Raw genomic sequence first — 19,669 nt, 5'->3', positions numbered from 1 at the left:
CCAGGAAAAAACCGGGCAAACAAGGCTTCCTCAATCTTATTATTCACCTCATACGGGACTTTGATTTCTCCACGGGGCACACCCAAAGTGCAGAACACAGATTCCTCATCCAAAGGCAGTCTGCCACGTCCCAGAATCACGAATTCCCTAGACGCAGGCTCATATATCTCACCGAGCCGGTCGCATACAGGATTTACTAGGTTCGTGCACCGAACATTCATCAGAGCCTGCATCCCCATCTCACCGGCAGCTCCCTTCTGCTCATCAGTAAATCCTTTGTTCAATATAGTAAGGCATTCTTGCGAAGCCCTATTGCGTTGATGTTTCTTCTTCTGCATAACACAAAAAGGATCATTTGTTGCCATGTTCAATGTAGTAAAAAATTAGTTCTAACAGAAGAATGAAAACTCAATGTCAAATTAAAACATAGGGGGAGAGTGGCCTCATCGCCATCTTTTGTACAACCGGTCGCACGATTCTGTGGCGGTAACTCCATGAAGTCATCATCATCATCTTGATGGTCACCGTGAGCCATTGTGCTGCGGTAAGAACAAAAACACGTTAGTGTAAAATGAAAACACAGCCAACAGATGCGGACAGAAATGCACGAAATAATGATTCACTGGATATCATCGATAACAAAAATGAAAACTGCCATGTTTACCCCAAAGTTGTAGCATCTGAAAAGGAGGTAATTGCCATGTGTTGAACATGCACAAATAGGCAGAAAATAACCAATGGAGAAGCAAATACGAAAATATGGCAACTGGATGTGTGTGTGTGCTTCTTTGGCAAGCAGTTGCCATGTAGCAAAATCAAGTTGCCATGTTGGCACTAATAAAAGTGGCAACTGAGACAGTACAGAGGAACACCCATCTACCATTGTCCAACATGTAATGTGGCAAATGGCACATTGGCTTGGTAAAAGGACGGGTCACATCTAATAGGTTCAAGTTGCCATGTTAACAAACAAAAAGATATGGCAACTAAGGCAGTTCAAATAGGACAGACAACTTCCAGTCTACAACATATAATGTGGCAACTCACACCCTGGTCTCATAAAAAAATGAGTTGCCATGTAATTCAATCAAATATGTTGCGCTATAACAAAACAGCATGGCAACATAGTGAGTCTATTGTACAGTCAAACTGCCATTACTCTACATATGACATGGCAACTCGCATAGTTGGTTCACAAAAGTAGTTGCCACTTAGAACCATAGTTGTAGGTAAACAAATGCAATGAAATTGTCATGACTGCCATTATCCCACACTTAAATATGCATCTACCTAGATATAGAAATCATACACAAATATCACTCCCTGAGTTGGATATCGTAAACTGACATATCGTACGTATGACATTGCAACTGACATAGTTGATTCAAAAAATTAGTTGCCATCAACGATGATAGTTGTGGACAAAACAAAGTGTGTTGAAATTGCCATGACTGTCATTATCCTACACTTTGAAATGCACTTAACTAGATCTAGGGTTCATATAGAACTATCATACCCTGAATTCAACAACAAAAAACGCCCTAAGAACAGTGATGGCCATAGCCTTTGAGTCAAAATCAGAACTAACAACTAGAAATCACTCGCACAGGCAAATGCAGGAACTAATCTCTCGTATATACGGATGTGGTTGCCGACCGGGCGAGCCTCACCGGCATGACTACCACCGCGGCGGCGAGGAAACTGCCCAATGCCGCCCTAAATGGCACGCACGCGACTCCTGCGCCGACGGGGACACCGGAGCGCCGCCAATCCACCGAAATCTCGAGAATGCTCGAGGGGAATGTGACCATGGAGGGAGGGGCAGATTTCGCAGGGAGTAATGCGACCGGCTTCGATAGCCTTACCTTCTCACTGCGGCTACTCCGGCGACGACACTCCGATCCGGTGAACCCCAGCAACGGCCGCGAATGCCGTCGACTCTTCCGCCGCCGCCGCCTCCTCCTCTCGTCTTCTCCTCCAATCGAATGGAACTGCTGTGCATGGTGGGTTGGGGAGAAGTGAATATGAATGGGAGTAATGAACCGTAGTGAGGGGAGGAATGGCGAGTCGTGGGAGAGGCCAACCAAAGTCGTGCGCGGCGTGCGGGCGCGACGGCAGTTCCACCGCACGCCCCGACTCGCAAACCGCTGTCGTCCGAGGAAGAAACGGCGTGCGGGGCGAGCTAACTACACACCACACACCGGCCTTGTCCTACGTGGCACACGAAATCTGCCTTCCTGTGTCAAGATTCATGCAAAAATGAATCGACGGCGATCAAGACATGTGGGCAAGTTGGAGAAGTGCCACACGTGTGGGCGTTAGTGTTAGGAGAATAAAGCTTTTAACAATTTCGGCGACGGCAGGTAAAGTACTGTAGAAAAGAATTGATGTCCGTCTTGGCCTCTAGGGCGTTTTCAATCCGGTCTTGCCGGATCATCCGCCCGCAGCGGTGCGCACCATACCGCACAACTAAAAAAAATTAACCACGCGCATGATGCCATGTTGTTGACGTGCCTGCGGGCATCGGTACAGCGGGTATTCGTTGTTACTGATGGAAACTAAACCAGTTGAAATTTGAATCTGGCCAACCGCGAGCTTCTCGACCCCTGAGAGAGATCTCTTCAAGAACACAAACCACCGTACGCGGGCCCCATGGTGGGCGCCAACTGTCGTGGTTTTGTCACGGCAGATGTCTTAGTGTGAGGACTTAGTCGTGAGGCCAACGCATCTACGTAGTAGCTTGAGAGGGGTTGAGTGGGACGAGAGACGCGAGGTTTTTTACCCAGGTTCGACCCTTCACAGTGGAGGTAAAAGTCTACATCCTGCTTCGTTGATATTGATCATGGTGCTCACGATTACAAGGGTGATCTTTGACTACCTCTCTCCCGAGAGCTATTGACTTTGTCTGTCTAAAAGACTCTCCCCCTCTTTGGGTGCCCTGCCCCTCCTTATATAAGTTGAAGGGGCGGGTTACATGTGGAGTCCTAGTAGGATTACGACTATTCTATTACAAGTGGAATCCTAGTCTTACTTCCTTTGTAAGGGAATACTCCTTACGCCTTTCCTCTTAAGCCGGCTATCATAACATGAGTCGGCCTACTGGGCCTTGGGCCTTGTCATCAACCTGACCTGCCGTCGGGGTCATTAGTGAGTCGCCAGACCAGTGAATCACCAGTCTTCGGGTGGGTTACCGATGAAACGCCAAGTCCCAGCCGGGTCATATATCCGGCCGGGTCATACCGCGGGGTATATCCCCGACACAAGGTCTACGTCTAGGTCGAGAGGGACATGGTCTACATTGAGGACTACTCTATGGCGAGTCAAAGGTGGCGCCGATGACCAGCTGCTCGAGCATGCGATGAGGAAGGCGAGCTCGGGTCAGTGGAGCGCGGTGACAGTAATAAGAGTTATCCGTAATGCATTTTCCATACCATCAGACTATATCTCCGTATGTCTTCTTTCTTGTGCTATAAATACAAACATATGCAAAAAAAACTATAATGGGTGGTCCACATTATCTCTACAATCAGTTTAAGTTGTTCTGAACTCATAATTTCTCGGTTGCAACACATATACATGTACACTAAGCCTATTAGAGAGCAAACAAGTCAGCTAAATGAGCAACAAGCAGCCAGGCACACCATCACGCCTCGGGTGGCGGCCCAACCACTAGTACACTATGATAGTGTGCGTCCGAATAGCGTTTTTATTTTTCTCTAAAATTATTTGCTTACTCCTGACAAATGAGGCTCACAATGATAACTTGTCATTGTGAGATAGAAAGAGCTGACATGTAGGGCTAGGGGTATTTTGATCATATAACTATCTCACTACGATAGTGTGTGTCCCACTTGATCCCAATAGCGTTTTATTTTCCTCTAAAATTATTCGTTTACTCACTCGTGACAAGTGGGGCTCACACTTATCATTGCGAGATATAAAGAGCTGACATGTTGAATTAGGGGTATTTTGAGCAATATAACATGTAACAACGTCTAATGGCATTCAATACAATTTTTTAGGTGTCTAATGGTATCTTTGAACAAACACATGACATTTTCCAGCAATTGTAGCTTCCAATGGCAAAACTGAGTAGTGGGACAAAAGTAATGGCCAAACTGATATAATGAATAATTCTGGTCAAATTATCTTTTCAGGTGTCATTTAACACCGTAGTAGTCAAAGATGAACGTAAGTGTTTTAACTTCATATATATGAATGATTATCAAATCAAAGCTTAGCCTAGGCTGACAGGATTTGATGCATATTTCCTGATTATGTGGTTGCAGCAAATGTCTAACGGAAATGCATAACACATTTCACATCATCCTAAAAATGCACTGATTTAGCAAGTCGTCCAGGGTCATCTAGTAAAGGGGGGGACAAAAAGCAGACATTATTACAGGAAGAAATAAACAATTATCATATCACAATAAAGCCTTCACGCATGGCTCGCTCACCTGTCGGCCAGTTTTTTGATAAAATCCACACCACCCACCCAAGTATAGTTTTGGGTCAAACATAACCAGACACATGGTAACTCAAAAAAGTTATGATGCCAACAAAAGAAAGCAGCATGCAGTCAATACAGAGGGCAGTACAACTGACATAATATACTAGTTCATGGAAAGTTCTTATTGCAGATAAGCGATAAGAATAGGTGGTGAGACAAGATGGATACATATAATAAAACAAGGTGAGGAATCCTTGAGAGTATTCATAATCCTAAAATTAACAGACAAATGAAAGACAGTTCAGAGAGATGATCATCCATAATCCACTACCCCCTCCATCGACACATGGGCATTATTCTCAGATCATATAGTCCAGTTCATCTCACATGTAAACTCCTTCCACTATCAGAATGACATCCTCTCCGGTCCCAGCTCAGCTTCTTGCAAGGGGGGGATCACAGGTCATTTCCGTATTCACGCCTTTACCTGCCATGCCAAATTTAGCATGTTTCAGTAATAGTTTGGAAGAAACAAAAAGCTAATCCATGCACAACTTCGTAGCACGGCTCTAATATATATAACCACTACTTTAGACTTCCTTGTGAAACGGACTGCTGAAAAAGGATGTAGCGCTCTATAAGTAAATACTACCTCCGTCCCATAATATAATATGTTAACATCTTGTATTATGGGCCAGAGGGAGTAGTTTATAGTAGTAGAATGCAGCAACACCCAAGGTGAAATGTGTGACAGGAAAAGTTAATTGTTCCGGTGAGAATTTCACCGCAACAATAGGAACTGTGGTATCCAAAATGCTAGCATTTGACTTGAGTATTGGCCGTATATCTGCTTCCACCACATATTACACTCATGTGTTGTCGGTGTTGTGTATCTATAATATAATGTGTTCAACACCTCACCAGGTTCTTCCCAAATCCATAGCACCAAACGTCACCGATCCTAAACCTGTCTTTGAGATGAACGGTATGATTAACCTAGCATATCTTATTTCGTACTAAACCCACCCTACACTGTCTATGTGTGTGATGTGATGATACCCCCTCCACCAAGAAGAACTTGCATTAATCTGGTAATGTAATTCAGCATGCACTGGAAGTGGCAGATGGTAAGGAAGTGGCAGATGGTAAGGCAGCGGTGGAAACAGTTACCTGGACCAACTTTGAGATATTTGGAGATCCTACTTGAATCGTAGCCGGTGGACAAGGCGATAGACCTTTTGGGGCTAAACTCGGCCACTCTCTTGACAGTCTTGTTCTTCATGTCAACAGCAAGCACCCATGCTGTGTGTTCCATGTCACGATAGTCAATCTTGGCTAGGAGGTAAAGAATGCAATCATCTTGGAGACTCAGCTTGGGCAGGCCAATGTCGAGAGTCGACAAGGTTGGCTGAGCTGTGACACCTTCATGGACGTTCAGCTTAGGCAGCGATGGTTCAGGTATATTAGAGGAATCAAGCTCAAGCTCATGATGGATGTGCCAAGCCTTTTTGGAGAAGACACCAGTCTTGATGCTCCATATTGTGGCCTTCCAACCATGGTTGTGGTGCAGCAGCTCAACAAACCTGATGGAGCCATTAAGGAGGGAAACATCCCGAACAGCCGGCGATCCAATTGCATACTGCGGCTCGGTCGGTAGTCTTAAGAAACGGAGCTTGGGGCTTTTGTCCAGCACGTTGCAGAAGGTGATCATATGTGAGAGATCAACCCAGGCTACTAGGCCTAAATCTCCTTTTATGGTGATTGCCTTGTATGTGGTGAGCTGGTAGGGGACTGAATCGACATTCACCAGCACTTTGCTCCAGGAGTTGGTACCAGATTGATACAGGCAGAGGTGAGAAGGATTGCCATGCCCAAACCTATCAGCTTGTGCGGCAAGGACGAAGGTGCAATCAGGTTTGCCATTGCTCACAATGGCAAAGGAGTGATCGTTGACTGGGTGGTCGTCGCCCGGCTGCTTGATGTGCTTGAGCTCAGGGACGCTTGCGTTGTAGACAAAGTAGTGTTGTTTGAGGCGAGGCGAGGCATAGGATGGGCGGCCACCGACTACGACGGATAGAAGGACGAGGCCGCCCTCAGTCTCTGTGGCGACTATGTGAGGCGGGTAGGCGAACGCGGTGTGGTCGTAGTCGGTGGCATGGACGCAGAGGTAGGAGACTTGCGGCGGTTGGGCGGTGCAGAAGGTGACCTTGATTTTCCCCCGGAGACCGAGACCCTCCAAGCCGCAGTCGGCGGTGGTGGCGTTGAGGCGGTCGGCAAAGTAGGCGTGTGGCTCGATGAGGACGAAGCTTGGCTGGTCGCCACCGCCGTCCGGGTAGCCATAAGTAGGGGGATTCAGGAATGGGGGATCCTGTGTGATTGTGGGCCTGTGTAAAATCAATACCTTCCGCTCTCCTGCGGATGGACTGCTGTCAGGCTTCTTGACGGCTTCCTCCTCGCCGAAGTAAGAAGCAGCAAAATCAGCCAGCTCGCTGTCCATGGATTCCAGATCGAGAGCCGTCAAGCTCTTCCTCTCCGGTGTGTGGATGGATCCTAGATCGGTTGGCTCTCCTCTCCGCCTTGGGTATGTAGATGGATTTGTGTGGGGAGGGGGGGAGGTTGGGGACGATCAGGGTCGGAGATCGAGATGAGATTGCAGCCGGAGCAAAAGGGGAGGAGCAATTTGATAAAATAGCACACCTTTCCTCGTACATTGATAAAATAGCACACCTTTCTTTTTATTAGATTAAATGACACACTTTTCCTTCAGGGTTAGATAAAATGGCACAAACTGACTTTTTTTCACAATTTCCACGTCAGGACCTACACGTTATATTATTTTGGACGATTTTACACTTTGGACTGGTTCGATCGAGAGAGGAGACGAGACGATCCAGAGGATGAGAGAACACCGGAACAGAGGAACGACGGAACCATCCACGATCTCGCCGTGATTCGTCCCCGAGCCGCCCTGTCCGCCACCTTACCGCGCGCCGCGGCCGCCGTACGCGCTGCGGGCTGCGGCTGCTTCATCGCAATGCGGGAGAAGAAGGGCGCCGCCACTTGAAGTCCCCCTGCAGCACGTGGCAGTGCAGGCCGGTCGCTCGCCGTAGCGTACGTTCGTTTGCTGGCTGTAGGTGCTTGCTCCTGTAGAAGCCTGTAGGTGGCTGCTGACTGGTATAGTTGTTTGCTTTAGCAGGGAAGTAGAGCTGAACAAGTGAAAGGCATCAGTAAATGAATAAACAATCGTACAAACATACATGTACGCAGAGAAAATATGATACAGTACAAGAGAAAAGCATCAGTAAAAAAACCGTAGCTAGCATAAGTCAGTGTCTTCTTTTTTTTTTTGAGCATAAGTCAGTGTCTTCATCCATCAAATATTACTCGAAGATTACAAGAATCACGTATAGAGAGAACACGGATCAAGAGAGAAGATGGGATGAAACCTGTACGGCCAGATGAGGCGGCGGCGGCGGAACGGGTGGAGCGACAGGAGACGGGAAGAAACGGGACGAAGCGCCGGGAGATAAGGGGAGCACGTAATTGGCAGGGCCGGCGAGGCGGCGATCCATCTTCCTCGCTGCGTTTCTTTTCGCTCTGTTTCGAAACAGAGGTTCGACTGAACCAGTTTACTGCGTAGAACAGATCAAAGGGCAAAATCGTCCAAAATAATATGACGTGTAGGTCCTGACCTGAAAATTGAGAAAAATGTCTGTTTGTGCCATTTTGTCTAGCCCCGAAGGAAAAGTGTGTCATTTAATCTAACAAAAAGAAAGATGTGCTATTTTATCAACGTACGAGGAAAGGTGTGCTATTTTATCAAATTGCTCGTTGGGGAGCAACCAGCCGCCTCAGCTCCTCCTATTGCGAGAATGAGCGGTGGGTAGGGAGACTGGGTAGCCCCATCGTTGCTAGGGTTATGTTCCCTTTAACCGCTAGTTTGGGATGGACCTTGGTCCTCCACCGTGGGCCGCAGCCGGCCCACGGTGGCGATGCAAGTCTATCTTCTACCTCGAAAAGCACCGCGGCGCTTCTATTCCTCGCGTTCAGCGAGACCTGGGGAGCGCTCGCGTCGATGAGAGAGGCAGTGCACATGGGCCGGCCCAGGTTCGCTGTTGGGCACATTCTCAGTTTTGTTTTACGTTTTCTATTGTCTTTTTTGCTTTTAGATTTGTAGTTTTGCTTATACTTTAAATATTCTAAATATATAAGTATAAAATCCACTCTAGCATAAACATTTGAAAAATATTGAAAGAGTATTTAAAATGTAGAAAAACGATTTGAAAAATGTTGAACGAGTATTTAAAAAATATTGAACAAGTATTTGAAAAATATTGAACACGTATTTGAAAAACTATTGTACAAGTATTTAAAAAAGGTTGATCATGTATATAAAAATGTTGAACAAGTATTTTAAAAATGGTGAACACGTATTTAAAAACTATTGTACAAGTATTTGAAAAAATATTGATCATGTATACAAAGATGTTTAACAAGTATTTGAAAAATGTTAAACAAACTTTTGAAAAATGTTGACCATGTGTTTGAAAAAAATGTTGACAAGTATTTGAAAAAATGTTGATCATGTATATAAAATGTTGAATAAGTATTTGAAAAGTGTTGAATAGTTGTTTGAAAAGTGTTGAACAAGCATTTGAAAAAATTGTGTGCAAGTATTTGAAAAAGGGTGAACAAGTATTTAAGAAAATGTTGAACAAGTATTTGACAAAATTTTGAACAAACATTTGAAGGAAAACCGAAAAAGAAACAAAAACCCGGCGAAGAAAAAAACAAAAGAAAGCAAAGAGAAAAACGAAAAAAAAACCGTAAAAACAAATGGAAACCCGGCTTAACTCGCCTCAACTACAAAACGCTTCTCATTCTTATCATGAGCCCGACTTGGTTGGAGTGGCTAGCAGAGCTAGATCTCCCAAGAAGATTAGGTATCGAATCCTGCTTCTCCCGTATGTTATTTTTCCTTTTCTGCGTGAACATGGGCCAGCCCGATTACACAAAACGCTTCAGTGCGACATCCCGCGACAATCACTTAATGCGATAAATAGTCTTTGCGGAAAAGCACTGCGGCGACTATATGCGTCCAACAGCGCGCAGACGCACAGAGTGACCAGCGACTGAGCCGGCCCACTAAGAGGAAAGGAAGGAGAGCGCGACGTAAAAAATAACCGAAACCAGAGAGGCGCTGCCTGGGATCGAACTCGCGACTTTTGATTTCGTGTGACACAAGTCACTGGAGATGACGGTTGTTGCTGCTATAAGGAAAGCGCGATTTATTTTTTAAATCTCAACGAAGCGGCACATTTAAAACAAACTTTACACATTTTTTAATGTTTCATGAAAAATTAGGAAAACAATGAAATGCCGAATATTATTACATAAACGAAATAATTTTGTAATTCAAAACATTTTTTACTCCACGTTATTTTAAAACTTGAACAAATTTTTAATCCCGAACATTTTTTAATCTATGAAAAAAATGTATGGAAAAAACTTTCTAATTCCAAACAAAAATAGAAAACAGGAACATGCTTTGAAATCATGAACATTTTTGTAAAACGCGAACATCTTTTGAATATGTGAACATCTTATGATATATGAACATTTTTTTAAAAATGAGAACATTTTATCAAAAACACTAACAATTTTTGAAACATTAGAACACATTTGGAAATTCTAGACATTTTTTGAAAAATGAGAACAAAATTCGCAGTACCCTTTTAAACACAATGCAGTTCGTATGATTCAGTTCATTTTACCTGACAATGCAGCTCGGCCGTTTTGTGCAGGAAATGACGTTGAGCAGAAACAAAATGCCGCGCATAATTGACAAACCATGGACCATCAACTTTCGGAAGAGTCGAAGCTTTTCCGGAAGAGACACTGGCTCGGTTACCCATGAGATTCCTCGAGGATTCTTCACAACAACAAACATGGTGCAATACTCTTCGAAAGAAGATTTTTTCCATGAAGAAGAGGTAGTCGAAGATGGCGACGATGTCACCTTCATGTGGGAGGGCACTCACCAACAGGATGATGAAGATGATGACGATGAAGATGAGCCAATAAAATTTCTCATCCCAGAGTACAAGCACGAGTTCACTACATTTGGACAGCATGTCCAAACAGACAACAATGATGTTGTTGACCATGATGTTGCAGAAGATGATGATTATGATGATGTGTCGCCGCTCCAACAATTTCAAACCAATCCAGTGAGACATCACCACAACACTGGATTACCACCGCGTCCACCTGCTGCACCACAAAACAAAGCTCAGTGTGCACCTACTGCACGACAAAATAGAGCTCGACATGCACATGCTGCACCGAAAACATAGCTCCAAGTGCACCTGCTGCATCAAGTTCAACACTGTGACCACCAAGGGTGCCTCGGTCAGAAGTCAACGGCGGGTACAAGTCCTCCTACTATTGCCACTGTGTGATCCTCAACTACACATATCTGCTATAACTCTATCATGTCCAATACAACTCGGCGAGCTGCAAACGACATCGGATGAACGACATTACACACATGTAAGTTTATGTCCTGAAAAATAATAATATTTGTTGTCCATTCAGATAGAATTGCAGTGCACTGACATTTTCTGTGAAGTTTGGCCTAACATCTAATACAGTCGACTCTTCCGAAAACATAGTAACATTGCAGTGCTTTCTTAACTCGTATGCAGTCCTCGTATTTAAATAGAACAATACACTTTGTCTCATAGAGCATTGCACTTGATGCAGGATAAAAACATGCCGCAAACCTCATACTTGTCCCTGGAATGAAGTTCACCTCGTACGACAATGCATGGGACTTTTACAACACTTATCCAAGATATGCAGGTTTTGGCATATGCAAGAAGGCGAAACACAAGACAAATGCCTACATTGTCTGCACAAGAGAAGGGACGTGCAAGCAGACTGTGGCAGATTATGATCGGAAACGTGAGAAGACATCAAAAAGGATTGGATGCAAGGCAAGAATTAGAGTCAAAGAGAGGAAGAATGAGAGTTTTGTGATACAAACAGTTGAGCTTAACCACAATCACAACATGCTAGAAAGCCCCAGGATGCTTTTGCACATGCACTCACACAAAAGAGATGATCCTTTGATTGACAGTTGGTGAAGGACATGCAGCTGGACAATCACACACACAGATGATGTCAACGCTATCGCATATGTCCGATGGTCTGCAGTTCATGGGTCATACTAGCCGCGACTGGGTCAACAAGTAAGCACGTGACAGAACATATCGCTTGAGCATTCTGTGGGTAATTATTTCTTGTTTGATAAGATGAGTTTGCATTACGTTTGAAATGCAGGAAACATAAGTTTGCTAGAGAAGAGTCTCAAGATGACGCCAAGAAGCTTCTGGATTTCTTCGAGAAGCTAGAAAAGATCAACACAGAGTTCTTCTATGATTACGACGTCGATGCAGATAATCGTGTAAGATGTTAGGGAACACAATAATTTAAAAAAAATCCTACGACCACGCAACATCTATCTAGGTGATGCATAGCAATGAGAGGGAAGAGTGGTGTCTATGTACCCTCGTAGACCGAAAGCGGAAGCATTATGACAACGCGGTTGAAGTAGTCGTACGTCTTCACGATCCGACCGATCCTAGCACCGAAGGTACGGCACCTCCGTGATCTGCACACATTCAGCTCGGTGACGTCCCACGAACTCTAGATCCAGCTGAGGTCGAGGGAGAGTTTCGTCAGCACGACGGCGTGATGACGGTGTTGATGAAGTTACCGACGCAGGGCTTTGCCTAAGCACTGCAACGATATGACCGAGGTGGAAATCTATGGAGGGGGGCACTGCACACGGCTAAGACAACTGTCAACTTGTGTGTTCTAGGGTGCCCCCTGCCCCCGTATATAAAGGAGCAAGGGGGAGGCCGGCCGCCCTCATAGGGCGCGCCCCAAGTAGGATTCCTACTAGGAATCCTATTCCTAGTAGGTTTCCAACAAGGGAATAGAGGGGGGAGGAAGGAGAGGGAGAGAGGGAGAAGGAAAGCGAGCGCCGCCCCCCCCCCTTCCCTAGTCCAATTCGGACCTAAGAGGGAGGAGGCGTGCGGCCTGCCCTAGCCGCCCCTCTCTCTCCCACTAAGGCCCATGTGGCCCATTAGTTCCCCTGGGGGGTTCCGGTAACCCTCGGCACTCCGGTTTTATCGGAAACTTCTACGGAACATTTCCGGTGTCCGAATATAGTCATCCAATATATCAATCTTTATGTCTCGACCATTTCGAGACTCCTCGTCATGTCCGTGATCACATCTGGGACTCCGAACTACCTTTGGTACATCAAAACACATAAACTCATAATATCGATCATCATCGAACGTTAAGCATGCGGACCCTACGGGTTCGAGAACTATGTAGACATGACCGAGACTCATCTCCAGTCAATAACCAATAGCGGAACCTGGATGCTCATATTGGTTCCTACATATTCTATGAAGATCTTTATCGGTCAAACCGCATAACAACATACGTTGTTCCCTTTGTCATCGGTATGTTACTTGCCCAAGATTCGATCGCCGGTATCTCAATACCTAGTTCAATCTCGTTACCGGCAAGTCTCTTTACTCGTTCCATAATGCATCATCCCGTGATTAACTCATTAGTCACACTGCTTGCAAGGCTTATAGTGATGTGCATTACCGAGAGGGCCCAGAGATACCTCTCCAAAACATGGATTGACAAATCCTAATCTCGGTCTATGCCAACCCAACAAACACCATCGGAAACACCTATAGAACATCTTTATGATCACCCAGTTACGTTGTGACGTTTGATAGCACACTAAGTGTTCCTCCGGTATTCGGGAGTTGCATAATCTCATAGTCATAGGAACATGTATAAGTTATGAAGAAAGCAATAACAACAAACTAAACGATCATAGTGCTAAGCTAACGGATGGGTCATGTCAATCACATCATTCTCTAGTTATGTGATCCCGTTCATCAAATGACAACTCATGTCAATGGCTAGGAAACTTAACCATCTTTGATCAACGAGCTAGTCAAGTAGAGGCATACTAGTGACACTCTGTTTGTCTATGTATTCACACATGTACTAAGTTTCCGGTTAATACAATTCTAGCATGAATAATAAACATTTATCATGATATAAGGAAATATAAATAACAACTTTATTATTGCCTCTAGGGCATATTTCCTTCAGTCTCCCACTTGCACTAGAGTCAATAATCTAGGTTACATTGTAATGATTCTAACACCCATGGAGTCTTGGTGTTGATCATGTTTTGCTCGTGAGAGAGGCTTAGTTAACGGGTCTGCAACATTCAGATCCGTATGTATCTTGCAAATCTCTATGTCCCCTTCCGACACTTGATGACGGATGGAATTGAAGCATCTCTTGATGTGCTTGGTTCTCTTGTGAAATCTGGATTCCTTCGCCAAGGAAATTGCTCCAGTATTGTCACAAAAGATTTTCATTGGACCCGATGCACTAGGTATGACACCTAGATCGGATATGAACTCCTTCTTCCAGACTCCTTCATTTGCTGCTTCTGAAGCAGCTATGTATTCCGCTTCACACGTAGATCCCGCCACGACGCTCTGCTTAGAACTGCACCAACTGACAGCTCCACCATTCAATATAAACACGTATTCGGTTTGCGACTTAGAGTCATCCGGATCAGTGTCAAAGCTTGCATCGACGTAACCATTTACGACGAGCTCTTTGTCACCTCCATAAACAAGAAACATATCCTTAGTCCTTTTCAGGTATTTCAGGATGTTCTTGACTGCTGTCCAGTGATCCACTCCTAGATTACTTTGGTACCTCCCTACTATACTTATAGCAAGGCACACATCAGGTCTGGTACACAGCATTGCATACATGATAGAACCTATGGCTGAAGCATAGGGAATGACTTTCATTTTCTCTCTATCTTCTGCAGTGGTCGGGCATTGAGTCTCACTCAACTTCACACCTTGTAACACAGGCAAGAACCCTTTCTTTGACTGGTCCATTTTGAACTTCTTCAAAATCTTATCGAGGCATGTGCTTTGTGAAAGTCCAATTAAGCGTCTTGATCTATCTCTATAGATCTTGATGCCCAATATATAAGCAGATTCACCGAGGTCTTTCATTGAAAAGATTTTATGCAAGTATCCTTTTATGCTCAGAAATTCTATATCATTTCCAATCAACACTATGTCATCCACATATAATATTAGAAATGCTACAGAGCTCCCACTCACTTTCTTGTAAATACAGGATTCTCCAAAAGTATGTATAAAACCATATGCTTTGATCACACTATGAAAACGTTTATTCCAACTCCAAGAGGCTTGCACCAGTCTGATAATCCCCAAGGGCAGGGAATCATCGTAGCAATTCCCAAAGGTGGAAGTGATAAGTATGGAATGTCGAACCCACAAGGAGCTAAAGGTAAGATCAATATTCTCTCAAGCCCTATCTGCCACTGATACGACTCTACGTGCACCGAACGTTTGCTTCCAACTAGAAACGAGAAATAAAACTGTGTTGTGGGTATGAAGAGGATAACTTTGTGTGAAATCGGAGAGCTAAAACATAAAAGTAGGTGCTATTATCATAAAGTTAGAATATAATACTAAATAATATAAGTAGCGAGTGTGGAATAATGGTGGATCGTTGTGCGGAATTGTCCTAAGCAATCGATAGTCGTCATTGCAATTTCATATATGAGGGAGAGGCATAAACTAGCATACTTTTCCTACTTGGATCATATGCTCTTATGATTGGAAACTCTAGCAAGCATCCGCAAATACTAAAAGATTCATTAAGGTAAAACCCAACCATACCATTAAAGCATCAAGTCCCCTTTTATCCCATACGCAACAACCCCCTTACTCGGGTTTAAGCTTCTGTCACTCTAGCAACCCACTATAAGCGAATCATGAACGTATTGCAACACCCTACAGCGGGAATCCCTCACGCTTGCGCAACACGGAGGGCACCATAGGATAGCACCAAAAAAATATACAACTCGTACCAATCTAGATCATTAATCAACTCAAGGACAAAAGATATCTACTCAAAACATCATAAGATGGCAACACATCATAGGATCATAATATGTAGCATAAAGCACCATGTTCAAGTAGGGATTACAGCAGGGTGCGGGAGAGTGGACCACGTAAAAGAGATGAGGATGGTGATGATGATGGTGATGATGATGAAGACGATTACCGCGGCGATGATTCCCCTCCCGATGGCACTCCGGTGCCACCAAGAGAGAGGAGGAGAGTTTCTCCCCCTCGTGCTTCCTCCTCCATGGCTTTCCCCCTCTGGTCGTTGGCCTTCATGGAGATGATGGCCCCTCCGAGATCCTCCTCCATGGCCTCCGGTGATGATGGCCCCCCCCCCCGGCAGGGTGCCAGAGAGGGCCTAGATTGAATTCTCGTGGCTATAGAGGCTTGCGGCGGCGGAACTTCTGATCTAGGTTAATCCCGAAAGTTTCAGTATTTATAGGAATTATTGGCGTTGGTTTCACGTCAGGAAGGTCTCCGGGCTATCCACGAGATAGGGGGCGCGCCCCAGGGAAGGGGGCGTGGCCCCCTCTCTCGTGGGCAGCCCGGGACCCTTCTGGCCCAACTCTGATGCTCCGTGGTCTTCTTTTGGTCCATAAAAAATCCTCAAAAATTGGCACGTCATTTGGACTCCGTTTGGTATCCCTTTTCTGTAAAACACAAAACAAGGAGAAAACAGAAATTGGCACCGGGCTCTAGGTCAATAGGTTAGTCCCAAAAATCATATAAAATGATATATAAATGCATATAAAACACCATAGATGGGTAATATAATAGCATGAATACTTCATAAATTATAGATACGTTGGAGACGTATCATAGTCTATAAATGGATCGCTGGAGCTTGCACACTTTGTTAGCATCCTTTGGATCGACAAAACCTTCTGGTTGCATCATATACAACTCTTCTTCCAGAAATCCATTCAGGAATGCAGTTTTGACATCCATTTGCCAAATTTCATAATCATAAAATGCGGCAATTGCTAACATGATTCGGACAGACTTAAGCATCGCTATGGGCGAGAAAGTCTCGTCGTAGTCAACTCCTTGAACTTGTCGTAAACCTTTCACAACAAGTCGAGCTTTGTAGACAGTAACATTACCGTCGGCGTCAGTCTTCTTCTTGAAGATCCATTTATTCTCGATGGCTTGCCGATCATCGGGCAAGTCAACCAAATTCCACACTTTGTTCTCATACATGGATCCCATCTCAGATTTCATGGTCACAAGCCATTTCGCGGAATCTGGGCTCATCATCGCTTCCTCATAGTTCGTAGGTTCGTTATGGTCTAGTAACATGACGTCCAGAACAGGATTACCGTACCACTCTGGTGCGGATCTTATTCTGGTAGACCTACGAGGTTCAGCAGTAACTTGATCTGAAGTTTCATGATCACTATCATTAGCTTCCTCACTAATTGGTGTAGGAATCACTGGAACTGATTTCTGTGATGAACTACTTTCCAATTCGGGAGAAGGTACAATTACCTCATCAAGTTCTACTTTCCTCCCACTCACTTCTTTCGAGAGAAACTCCTTCTCTAGAAAGGATCCATTCTTAGCAACGAATATCTTGCCTTCGGATCTGTGATAGAAGGTGTACCCAACAGTCTCCTTGGGGTATCCTATGAAGACACATTTCTTCGATTTGGGTTCGAGCTTATCAGGTTGAAGCTTTTTCACATAAGCATCGCAGCCCCAAACTTTCAGAAACGACAACTTGGGTTTCTTGCCAAACCACAGTTCATAAGGTGTTGTCTCAACGGATTTAGATGGTGCCCTATTTAACGTGAATGCAGCCGTCTCTAAAGCATAACCCCAAAACGATAGAGGTAAATTAGTAAGAGACATCATAGATCACACCATATCTAATAAAGTGCGGTTACGACGTTCGGACACACCATTACGCTGTGGTGTTCCAGGTGGCGTGAGTTGCGAAACTATTCCACATTGTTTCAAATGAAGACCAAACTCGTAACTCAAATATTCTCCTCCACGATCAGATCATAGAAACTTTATTTTCTTGTTACGATGATTTTCCACTTCACTCTGAAATTCTTTGAACTTTTCAAATGTTTCAGACTTATGTTTCATCAAGTAGATATACCCATATCTGCTCAAATCATCTGTGAAGGTTAGAAAATAACGATACCCGCTGCGAGCATCAACACTCATTGGACCACATACATCAGTATGTATTATTTCCAACAAGTCTGTTGCTCGCTCCATAGTTCTGGAGAACGGAGTCTTAGTCATCTTGCCCATGAGGCATGGTTCGCAAGTTTCAAGTGATTCATAATCAAGTGATTCCAAAAGCCCATCAGCATGGAGTTTCTTCATGCGCTTTACACCAATATGACCTAAACGGCAGTGCCACAAATAAGTTGCACTATCATTATTGAACTTATATCTTTTGGCTTCAATACTATGAATATGTGTATCACTACTATCGAGATTCAACAAAAATAGACCACTCATCAAGGGTGCATGACCATAAAAGATATTACTCACATAAATAGAACAACCATTATTCTCTAATTTAAATGAATAACCGTCTCGCATCAAACAAAATCCAGATATAATGTTCATGCTCAACGCTGGCACCAAATAACAATTATTCAGGTCTAAAACTAATCCCGAAGGTAGATGTAGAGGTAGCGTGCCGAGCACGATCACATTGACTTTGGAACCATTTCCCACACGCATCCTCACCTAGTCCTTAGCCAATCTTCGTTTAATCCATAGCCCTTGTTTTGAGTTGCAAATATGAGCAACAGAACCAGTATCAAATACCCAGGCGCTGCTACGAGCATTAGTAAGGTACACATCAATAACATGTATATCAAATATACCTTTCACTTTGCCATCCTTCTTATCCGCCAAATACTTGGGGCAGTTCCGCTTCCAGTGACCAGTCCCTTTGCAGTAGAAGCACTCAATCTCAGGCTTAGGTCTAGACTTGGGCTTCTTCACTTGAGCAGCAACTTGTTTGCCGTTCTTCTTGAAGTTCCCCTTCTTCCCTTTGCCCATCTTCTTGAAACTGGTGGTCTTGTTGACCATCAACACTTGATGCTCCTTCTTGATTTCTACCTCCGCAACTTTTAGCATCGCGAAGAGCTCGGGAATTGTCTTATCCATCCGTTGCATATTATAGTTCATCACGAAGCTTTTGTAGCTTGGTGGCAGTGATTGAAGAACTCTGTCAATGACACTATCATTAGGAAGATTAACTCCCAGCTGAGTCAAGTGGTTGTGGTACCCAGACATTCTGAGTATATGTTCACTGACAGAACTATTCTCCTCCATCTTGCAACTATAGAACTTATCGGAGACTTCATATCTCTCAATCCGGGCATTTGCTTGAAATATTAACTTCAACTCCTGGAACATCTCATATGCTCCATGACATTCAGAACGTTGTTGAAGTCCCGGTTCTAAGCCGTAAAGCATGGCACACTGAACTATCGAGTAGTCATCAGCTTTGCTTTGCCAGACGTTCTTAACGTCATCAGTAGCATCTGCAGCAGGCCTAGCACCCAGCGGTGCTTCCAGGACATAATTCTTCTGTGCAACAATAAGGATAATCCTCAAGTTACGGACCCAATCCGTGTAGTTGCTACCATCATCTTTCAACTTAGCTTTCTCTAGGAACGCATTAAAATTCAATGGAATAGTAGCACGGGCCATTTATCTACAACAACATAGACATGCAAAATACTATCAGGTACTAAGTTCATGATAAATTAAAGTTCCATTAATCATATTACTTAAGAACTCCCACTTAGATAGACATCCCTCTAATCATCTAAGTGATCACGTGATCCAAATCAACTAAACCATGTCCGATCATCACATGAGATGGAGTAGTTTTCAATGGTGAACATCACTATGTTGATCATATCTACTATATGATTCACGCTCGACCTTTCGGTCTCAGTGTTCCGAGGCCATATCTTCATATGCTAGGCTTATCAAGTTCAACCCGAGTACTCTGCGTGTGCAAAACTGGCTTGCACCCGTTGTATGTGAACGTAGAGCTTATCACACCCGATCATCACGTGGTGTCTCGGCACGACGAACTGTCGCAACGGTGCATACTCAGGGAGAACACTTATACCTTGAAATTTAGTGAGAGATCATCTTA

General features: G+C 44.2%; 1 protein-coding gene across 1 annotated transcript; it reads right to left on the bottom strand.

The window, feature by feature from the left end:
- Window positions 1–4,586: 4,586 nt before the first annotated feature.
- On the bottom strand, window positions 4,587–7,120 carry LOC123096395 (uncharacterized). Its single transcript, XM_044518130.1, has 2 exons — window positions 5,624–7,120; window positions 4,587–4,940 (listed from the first exon to the last, which is right to left on the bottom strand). Exons 1-2 carry the CDS (start codon window positions 6,948–6,950, stop codon window positions 4,888–4,890), a joined length of 1,380 nt encoding a protein of 459 aa, XP_044374065.1. The 5' UTR covers window positions 6,951–7,120; the 3' UTR covers window positions 4,587–4,887.
- Window positions 7,121–19,669: the final 12,549 nt, after the last annotated feature.

The sequence above is a fragment of the Triticum aestivum genome, chromosome 4D (assembly GCF_018294505.1).
Source record: "Triticum aestivum cultivar Chinese Spring chromosome 4D, IWGSC CS RefSeq v2.1, whole genome shotgun sequence".
Taxonomy (NCBI): Eukaryota; Viridiplantae; Streptophyta; class Magnoliopsida; order Poales; family Poaceae; genus Triticum; species Triticum aestivum.
Note: the sequence above shows the minus strand (reverse complement) of the source record. Positions and strands in the feature narration are given on the sequence as shown.

Bases quoted from the DNA above. Each gene is read 5' to 3' on its own strand.
- LOC123096395 (XM_044518130.1), bottom strand. From the start codon at position 6,950: ATGGACAGCGAGCTGGCTGATTTTGCTGCTTCTTACTTCGGCGAGGAG. The intron at 4,941-5,623 runs GTAACTGTTTCC...TTGGCATGGCAG, and splicing joins ATATCTCAAAGTTGGTCCAG to GTAAAGGCGTGAATACGGAA.